This window comes from Apium graveolens, chromosome 4 (genome assembly GCF_009905375.1).
Source record: "Apium graveolens cultivar Ventura chromosome 4, ASM990537v1, whole genome shotgun sequence".
NCBI lineage: Eukaryota > Viridiplantae > Streptophyta > Magnoliopsida > Apiales > Apiaceae > Apium > Apium graveolens.
Window position 1 is genome coordinate 316030751 of NC_133650.1, and position 9962 is coordinate 316040712.

The window sequence follows — 9962 nt, forward strand, 5'->3', positions numbered from 1 at the left end:
AAAATAGCAACACCTACCTCAGAAAGTACAGGCTCGAGTTTTAGCAACGTGAATTCTGCCACCAGTACTGAAAGCACTGCACCTCTGAGATACAGATCATTATACGATGTATATGATAATACTGAAATAGTGGAACTAGCAGATGAGCTGCTATTATTGGGAGTTGATGACCCAGTCACGTATGATCAAGCAGTTAAAGAAAAATCGTGGCGAGATGCAATGCAAAGTGAGATTGAAGCCATTGAAAAGAATGACACCTGGGTGCTAACAGACCTACCACAAGGCCACAACATCATTGATTTGAAATGGGTCTATAAGCTCAAGAAGGATACAAATGGAGAGGTAATCAAACATAAGGCCCGATACAAATGGAGAGGTAATCAAACATAAGGCCCGTTTGGTTGCAAAGGGCTACGTTCAAAAATACGGTATTGATTATAAAAAAGTATTCGCCCCAGTAACAAGAATGGAGATTGTGCGATTACTTCTTGCTTTAGCAGCCAAATGCAACTGGGAAGTCCATCACCTCGATGTCAATTCCGCTTTCTTGAATGGGGAACTACAGGAGGAAGTATATGTCACACAACCTCGAGGTTTCATGAAAGCCGGGCAAGAAAACAAAGTGTATCGACTACTCAACGCATTGTATGGGCTTCGCCAAGCCCCTCGAGCATGCACAACTGAATAAATGTTTGCAACGTCTAGGTTTTGTCAAATGTCCTTTCGAGCACGCTGTATATACTCGAAAGGAAGGGAGAGATTCATTGATCATTGGAGTCTACGTAGATGATATCCTCATTACCGGTACCAGTGTTGCAAACATCGTGCGATTCAATGACCAAATGAGCAAGGAGTTTGATATGACAGACTTGGGAAAGCTTTCATATTATCTCGGTTTGGAAGTCGAACAGGGACAAGGCTTTATTCAGATTAAGAAAACTGTGTATGCTAAGAAGTTGCTCGAGAAATCTGGTATGCGAGATTGTAATGCAGTGAAGTACCCGATGGAATTTGTTGGAATAATCTTAAATTTAGTTATTAATTATTTGTTTATTTAATTATTAGATATTTAGCAATAGATTAATTATTAGAGAAAAATATTATTTTAGAATTGTTTAGTAGTGGGGTAGTGGAGTTATGGAGTAAATTATGGACATGTAATTTACCCATTAATTAGTAGTGGTTAGTTTTAGTAATAGTTAGTTTTTAATATGTTTGTAAAGCCTATATAATGGCAAGTTTACCTTGAGTTTTATAAGAGGAAAAGAAAACAAGAAATATAGCAGTATAAGTTCTCTGAAAAAATGTAGGTGTCTTTTTTCTCTAAGTTTTTTCAACATGGTATCAGAGCTATATGTTATAAGGCTTGTGAGACTCTGAGAAATACATACATTTATATATATATATATATATTAAGTATTTATCTGAGATTTCAAATGGTATTAAAAATTTCTCCATATATATTTAGTGAAATATCAAGATGAAATGGTACGTGGAAAAGGAAAAGAGAAGCAAGAATAAAAATGAAGGAGGAACATGAGCGGGGAAATAATGAGAAAGATATCATGGCTCAAGAGGCCATGAAAGAAATTTTATTTTAGAGTTGTGGAGAGAATGTGCTCCAAAGTGTTTTTGGAGAGAAAGTGCTCCAAAGTGTTTTTGATGAGATAGTGCATCAAAATTGATGGTGGTGAGAAGTGCATCACAGGCGAAGAGAAAGTGCTTCGTAAATTTAAGATTATGAGGGTGAATGTTGGAATAATCTTAAATTTAGTTATTAATTATTTGTTTATTTAATTATTAGATATTTAGCAATAGATTAATTATTAGAGAAAAATATTATTTTAGAATTGTTTAGTAGTGGGGTAGTGGAGTTATGGAGTAAATTATGGACATGTAATTTACCCATTAATTAGTAGTGGTTAGTTTTAGTAATAGTTAGTTTTTAATATGTATGTAAAGCCTATATAATGGCAAGTTTACCTTGAGTTTTATAAGAGGAAAAGAAAACAAGAAATATAGCAGTATAAGTTCTCTGAAAAAATGTAGGTGTCTTTTTTCTCTAAGTTTTTTCAACAGAATTCAAGCTACAGCTGACTAAGGATGAACATGGCGAACCAGTAAACCCAACATAATTCAAGTCTATTGTTGGGGGTCTACGTTATTTAGTGCACACTCATCGTGATTTGGCTTATTCAGTTGGCGTGATTAGCAGGTTCATGGAACGTCCAACAGTGACACATCTTAATGCAGCAAAGAGGATCTTGCGGTATGTGAAGGGAACTTTAAATTTTGGTTTAACATATACTCAAGGCCAGGGTAATTATCTGTTATCAGGATTCTCCGAGAGTGATCTAGCTGAGAATGTTGATGACCAGAAAAGTACAAGTGGAGTGGCGTTTTATTTAGATGAAAGTCTTATCACATGGATCTCTCAGAAGCAACGATGTGTCGCCCTATCCTCTTGTGAGGCAGAATTTATGGCTGCAACGGCTGCAACATGCCAGGGAATATGGTTGCAGAGGGTTCTCAATCAAATTTGTAATGTGAAGATTGGTCCTGTGACTTTGTACATTGACAACAGATCAGCTATCGACTTGGCGAAAAACCCAGTGTTCCATGGAAGGAGCAAACACATAGATATTCGATACCACTTTATAAGAGAATGCGTGGAGCAAGGATTGATAATCGTTAAGCATGTTAAAACTGATGAGCAATGTGCAGACATTCTCACAAAGGCGTTATCAGTGGGGAAGTTTGAGAAAATGAGGAAGTTACTCGGTGTCAAAGATATAGCAGGAGCTGGGCTTTACTGATCGTCCATGAATACGTTTAGATTAAGGGAGAGTATGTTGGGCTTTGCTGGGCTTAGTAATCTAAACGTAGTCCAAGTCCACTTCATGTAATGAATAAGCAACGTGTATATCGTTCAAAAGAATAAGTCATCAGGAGGTGGCGAGTTGTTGGAGTCTAGTGGAGGAAAAGTAGCAGTGTAGTTCCTAGTTTGTAGGAGTCTTGGATAGCTGTTAGTTTTTGATTATATGTAATGTGTATGCACTTCTAATTCAAGTAGTTTTATTTCCGTCCATTTCAGTAAATCAAGTGTGTGTCTGTTATTTACTTTTACGTATATTGTCTTCAGTTACAACCTTTCTTTTGTAGAAAAAGATGCACAGGTCTTGATATCTCAAATGTAACTGCTATTTACATGCTTGAGACCGAAAGCTTGATGCAAATAAATGAATTTTTATTTCTTGACTCCTCAAGTCCTCAATAGATGGTTTTAGTTTAGAAAAATCTCAACATATTGTTTATAAATCATAAAGAAATTTATTAATGGTAATAATATTTTATGTACTATATCTATTCTTTTTAATCTTTGAACATAACAATATTTTTTCATGATCTCAATCATCAGAGTTCAGAGAGAGCGTTGATCAATAGTGACACTCAATGAGTTCATGCCTGTAATTCAAGAAGATGACTAAAGCAAATAAAAAAATTGCGTAAAAGGAGAAAAATAAACACCAAAATATCATCAGCTAACCACATGAATCAGGTGGATAGGGGCATTTTATGATTGTTTATCATGTATTATTTTGCAACTTGGAGATATAATTGTTCTACAAAACATATTGTTAACATGATAGCTAAATTAAAAGGTTTATGAGATCTATGAGGGAATTCTTAATTTCCCTTGTATAACGAAAGGAAAGAGCTAGCAAATATCAGCTATATTAGCGATCAAGATGTGAGGAACCTGCAACCGCTTCTGCATTTGGCCCCCATCCCATCAATAGCTTTTGAAACAAATTTTGCAAATTTTTTAAGGTTACAGGGCGTGCCTGCAAAATATGTATAAAAAATTAGATATTAGATAAGAACATTTAAGATACATTAGTGTGTGTACTTGTGACACTTTCCTCGGGACAAAAACTCATGTAGAAAATTTTGTCATATTCAAAACGAGGAGTAGTGTATCTAGAAGTATTGATGTCAGTTTTGTTGTGCAACTAGGGATGCCCATAGAAGTTGCTGAGGCATACACAATTGCAAATACTGTGTGCCTCCAGTATTTATGCGTAATAGAGAATTTTTTTTTTCTAAACTTGGATTTTGGTAGTGAAATTTGCTGTTTTGTGCCAGAATAGAGTCCACATTTTTACATGTATATAGGAGATCATCTGGATAGACTTACACGAAGGGCTTCAATATATGGGGCAGTCATCAGTATTGGCGGAATGAAGCTTCTCAGGAGGAGACAACCCCTGCTGCATTCGAATCACATCAAATTATGTTTGTTAAGTACAGCGACCAGACCACCCCAAGGGACATAAAACCACTCTCAAGCTATCCGGTGCTTGGTCAAAGACATTTTTTACACAAGTTCTAAATCAATAAGACAATAACTATAGGAACGATATAACAATAGAAACACACAACAGCTTGGAAGATATGCTTACAAAGGTTGCTGGCTAACCTTGGATCATTGGACAGTATGACGTAACATTGAATAATATTCTTCAAAACTAAAGAAGACGGTTCATCCTGCATCTTTTCAATTACGTCATTAAAAACCTTCATGATTGCACACAACCGGTTTGCAGGCTCACAGCAATACCGTAGTCCCTGCTCTTGCATCATTATTCTTGACATTATCCAAGATGCAGTCTGTATAGCCATATACAAGTGTTCAGAGTGAGTTTAAAGAGCCAATTAACTATGGGTGTCGATCTATTTATATTTTGATGGTGTACCGGAATTGTTTCAGAATTATTTGCTCAGGTTCTTACTAGGACAATCAAGTCTATGCCATGCAATATAAACCTTATGATTTATATATGGCTGGGTAATAATGTTCATCAACACCAAAATATTAGATGTTCATCAAGTCGACTTGATATGTATTAATACGAAACATGGAGTATTAACTAAAAATCCCTTTTTCAATAAACACCTAGCAGAAACACTAGAAAGGGAGATTAATTTGAAATTTTTAGTAACCAGATTACATACTCTGTACTGTCAAGGTGATATATTGCAGTAAAAAATGCTTGGAAGCAAAAGAATATTGAGTTCAAATTTTAATGGACACTTACTGATTGTGAAAGTTCGTTTCCATATTCTATGGATTTTAGACACAAAGGGAAGAGTCCTGATTCAAGCAAACAGTGAACAGCAACCTTTGTCGAAGGGTCGCCTACCTGCATAGTAGAGAAGATTCGGATGATATTTGGAGTAGAAACTTATAGGCATATCAGATCATATTAAAGCAAATTGATATGCAATCTGGTAAGAAATAATGGACATTTTCTTCAACTATTGTTCTGATTAAGCTAATTCATCTCAACATTGCATTCAATTCAGAGCTGAAACTTGAAAGGGCGGGTAGCAACTAGCAATGAGAAAATACTTCCATGCAAGGTTACTGGTGCTTAGCTGTTTTAATAATTCAAATGGCTAAAAGTATAAAAAATTGAAGGTATCATGTATTGATTTAGAGTGGAATTGTACCTCCTTCAGAAGACCACCAATGACCCCCAAGCTCATTAGCCTTAGGTACTGGAATGGCTTGCTCGTTTCTTCAGTCTCCAAGAAAGGGTACAAGTAACAATGTATCTGAACTGCAAGGACAGAAGTAAGTTAATACAAGTCTGTCTACGATTAACCTTATCTAGCTCCTTAATTATCCTATTAAAATCAGTTAATAACAATATTTGAATAAGTTATGCAAAGTCCTCATCCCAGAATATATGTAACAAACTTGTAACTTCAACTGAATCCTTGATTTCACCTCAGTGTCCTGTTTCTTTGGTGTTCACATAAACAAATCATACCAGCTTGAAATAAAAAGTGAATGCATTTATATATCAAAACACGTCAAGTTTGACAATATCTTGTGTGGTTTTTAAGTAGCAATATCAGACATCAAGAAATCAGCAAAAGTTATAGAATAAAATTAGCTTATATCATTTGGTGAGAAGAAGCTATAACTGTGGATACATCCAACTATGTTGAAGAAGACTAATATAAATACTGAATAAATTAACAGAAACAAGTCACATAGCTTTCAGAAAGTGCAGAAAAATACCATTAAGGAACTGCATCTTCGTTTGAGGGTGAGTGGCAAAGCACTGCATTCAATAGAAAATACACTTTGATATTAGAGTTGCATACATAATTTTTAAGTACATAGAGTACCAGCTATGGCTCCTGCATAAGTAAAAATAAATTTGATGTATATAGATAATAAATTTGATAAGTAAAAATAAATTTGATAAGAAAAAAGTTTGAAAATTAGGAAATCCAACATATAAAGCAAATACATTACAAAGTTAATACCACTAGAAAAGGAAATTAAAGGAGCGGAAATGACCTCAAACAAAACAAGTACATCACAAACTTTACTTGAATCTTTCATAGTAAGTTTCTCAGGTGTTAATGACTTGTATATAGATAATACTTCCTGCAATAAAGAAGATAATTCCATTAATCACCAACTGTAAAACACAACATTCTCATTTGAATAGATAGAATAGCCAATATAAACCACAAAGCTGAGCTTGTCAAACAAAGTAGTAAATCATTTAAATGATTCCAATGACCATCATGTGCGGATTTCATAAATTGTATCAAGTTCTGATTCAGATGTGATGCAACTTGATCTTAAGGGTAGGACTTCTCTAAGACGTCTGACATAAAAGTTGCATAACTTCCTTACAATGCCTATTTTCCAGATTTTTGGGTTTCAAAATTTCAAATTTCCAAAATATTTGAGATCTCCGCAAATCTTCTCATTAGTTTAATGAAAGATTTCTTCGGCAACTGACAAGCAAGGATACGGGTGCAGAAGTGCTGGGGTGCGTGGACAAAAATCTAATAAATAAATATAATAATATGGGAATTCGGGTGCGGGGGACACGACATATAGAAATATAGATTTTCTCTAGATTTCATGTTACATATATTCAATCTTGTTAAAAAAAACCACAAACTATAAGCAAATTTAATCAAATGCATAATTTATTGATATAAAACACAAAATACAGGTAAAATATTTTAATTTATGCAAAAATGAACACTAGCATAATACGTTTGTTTTTACTAACAAAAACTCATACTTAATTTTAGGAAAGTAGGCGGTTAACAGAAATTTTGTTTACAAATTGTGGGGAAAGAATCAAAATTAGGATTCAGGATCAATCCCTATCCGATGAGGGGATGTGCATGTCATAGTATGGGACACAAGGATCAAGGGATTCACAAACAATTATAATCATTTCAAAAGACAAGAAAGAATAAGGATCATTAATCACGAATTATTGATAAAATACTATATAACTGGGGGACTCCGGACTTGAGAAGATCAAATATAACAATGTAACCTAGATACTGCCATTTTGGTTTAGTAGTCCAGTTCAGTATTAAGATCTGAGGAAGAAACTCAAATCAAAACACATAACTTTTATTGTTAATGTTAACCAAAATTAGAAGTTAATAAAAAGAATTTACGACATGATATAAACTTAAGCAAGCTATTAAAACAAATACATTTAGTTTGATCAATGCAAAGCATTTGGTAGACCCAAGTCATTGTGCATACCGATAGGAGTAAGAAAACCGTACTGATTGACCGCCAAATGTGGAGGGCCAAATCTTGAATTCTTCCCTGTTTCTGTATTGATAAATCACATATTAGAAATGAAATATACTATATCACCCAATAGACATTAGAACATAGAGTGTAAATAATTTGACTCTGCAGGCTGGACTGCACTTTAAACTTGGACTGCAATTTAAACTTCTAACAAGCAAACTTAAATGATACTATACAGTCATTTAGGCGAGTCAAGATCATCATTTCTCTGCACATACTTATTGTTCTAAATAAAATGTAAAACTACAAAATATGGAAAGAATCCACATAAAACTACAAACTACAAAGATATATATTTGCACATTCCGATTGAAGAGATACTTTCATAAATCAGACTGATTACAAATAAATATCGATCTATGTTTGTGTATGAACCACATAAAGAATGAAGTCAAACGAATGAGTATATCTGGTTTACATAATCCCTGGTCGATTAAACGAGACTTTATGAAAATGAAATGACCAGCATAGACATCATAAAATCATGACAAGGCCACAATTTAACTTGTATTTCAACATATGAATGCATAATTTAAACTCTTTAAAAACTCAGATCTATTGTCAATTACTTCTAATCAAGACACACAAATATAAAAGATAACTCTTAATCATAATTAATCATCAATCATTTCTAACCAGCCACGTTAAACAAGCTTAAACACAAAAAATGCATCCAAAAACATCATTTATGAATTTACAATTACAGATCAATTTATTTCCACCTAACAACATACACAAACAAACAAAAATGTACATAAAACAAACAAAAATCTTGATAAATGAAGAAAAATGATGGACCTTAATCTGAGTAAGAGATGAAATGGCCTTTTCGCGATGCTCAGGTTCTCGAAGCAACACAACCAAGTCCTCTACACTAGCAGAAGGCCAATCAATAGCTTTGCTAGCACCATCACAGGGACCATTGTTGTTAGCAGGTGCACCACCATTCGACATAACACTGTTGTCACCTTGTATCGGATCAGGATAAAGAGAGTCAGGGAGATTCAACATTGTTTCAGACAAAAACCCTAGATATGAACTGAACAATATGGCTGCTGCTGTTATGTTGTGTAGGAAAAGAACACTGAACTAAAGATGCGGCAATATATTGGAGGCTGTAGGAATGAATATTTTTTCTGTATTTATAAGATTTTTCATTTTGCTAGAGTCACTGCTGTGTACCTAGGATTGGGTGCTGGACGTATCCTTTTTGCAGTTATTTGGAAACTGACCAATTGTTTTATTACACGTGGTCACATGAAAAACAATTTCTAGGGGACGTTAGCGGTTCATGGTATTGGACCTAAACCCACACTTTACATACCTCATCCTTACCTTTTACGTGTAAATTTGTGATTAAATATTTGTAAGATTTTTCATGTTTTGCATCAAATAATTTGGGGTAGTTTGGGAAAATTTTTTTGTTATGCAATATAAATAAGGTTGCACAAAAATTTTAAAATCTACGAGCAATCTTATACATGTATAAATTTATACCAATTGTTGTTTGTACCATCACGGTAATTAATAAACAATAATTGGAAAATATGATTTTTTAAATAACTTATATAAGTTAAATCGTACATGATGGTAATAATATAATTTCAACAGACATATATTTCAAGATACGTAATGATATTTGATCGTATTCGTGACTTAAATAAACTCCAGTATTTTGCAGTTAATTTAACGTTAAAATCAAATTTTTCCAACCAACTTGTAACAATCAATTAATAACTTTAGAAACGGCTATAAAGTTTATACATGGTATAAATATTTAAAAAATGAAGTTTTTTTAAAATTTGAAACCTAAACGATATGTTGTTTTAAAAATTTGCAGATTTTAATGAGAATTTCTAATTCAAGATCTCCAAGTAATACTAATATATGGAAATAATTTAAAAATTTTAGTAATTATTATTTATTCAAATAAAGTAATTAATAAATTATAATGTTCTTAATCACCTATGGAAGTAAAGTCGTTAATGATAATATTTACGTTAATTTTTCAAAATACATAAAAGTGCGATTTCAATGACATTTTGATTGTATTTCATGACATAAATGGAATCTATTATTTTGCCTTAAAATTTATGTAAAAGATAAATTTATTCCAGTTAATTTCAGCTATCAATAGTTACAATAATTTTGGAAACAACTGTAAAAAATTTAGGTTTAACGGATATAAATTTTGAACTATACTAATATGTTTAATAAATTCGCAGATTCGAACCAGAGTTTCCAATCAAAATTTGATGAATCCAACACATTATGTGAGGATTCTATTCAAATATTTCAAAAATCA

The 9962-nt window shown here is 33.2% G+C and overlaps 1 protein-coding gene across 1 annotated transcript; it reads right to left on the reverse strand.

Annotated features, from left to right (window-relative positions):
• Positions 1 to 3737: 3737 nt before the first annotated feature.
• On the reverse strand, positions 3738 to 8668 carry LOC141720291 (cell differentiation protein rcd1-like). Its single transcript, XM_074522636.1, has 9 exons — positions 8456 to 8668; positions 7604 to 7675; positions 6377 to 6466; positions 6092 to 6134; positions 5515 to 5624; positions 5100 to 5204; positions 4481 to 4671; positions 4199 to 4271; positions 3738 to 3845 (listed from the first exon to the last, which is right to left on the reverse strand). The coding sequence occupies exons 1-9, from the start codon at positions 8666 to 8668 to the stop codon at positions 3738 to 3740; spliced, it is 1005 nt and encodes a 334-aa protein (XP_074378737.1).
• Between the last annotated feature and the right edge of the window lie 1294 nt (positions 8669 to 9962).

What these genes read in the sequence shown, in the direction of transcription:
- LOC141720291 (XM_074522636.1), bottom strand. Translation starts at nt 8,668, where the DNA reads ATGTTGAATCTCCCTGACTCTCTTTATCCTGATCCGATACAAGGTGAC. An exon ending in ATACTGTCCAATGATCCAAG is followed by an intron (nt 4,272 to 4,480) that starts GTTAGCCAGCAA and finishes ATTCGAATGCAG; the next exon opens with CAGGGGTTGTCTCCTCCTGA. An exon ending in CATATATTGAAGCCCTTCGT is followed by an intron (nt 3,846 to 4,198) that starts GTAAGTCTATCC and finishes CATATTTTGCAG; the next exon opens with GCACGCCCTGTAACCTTAAA.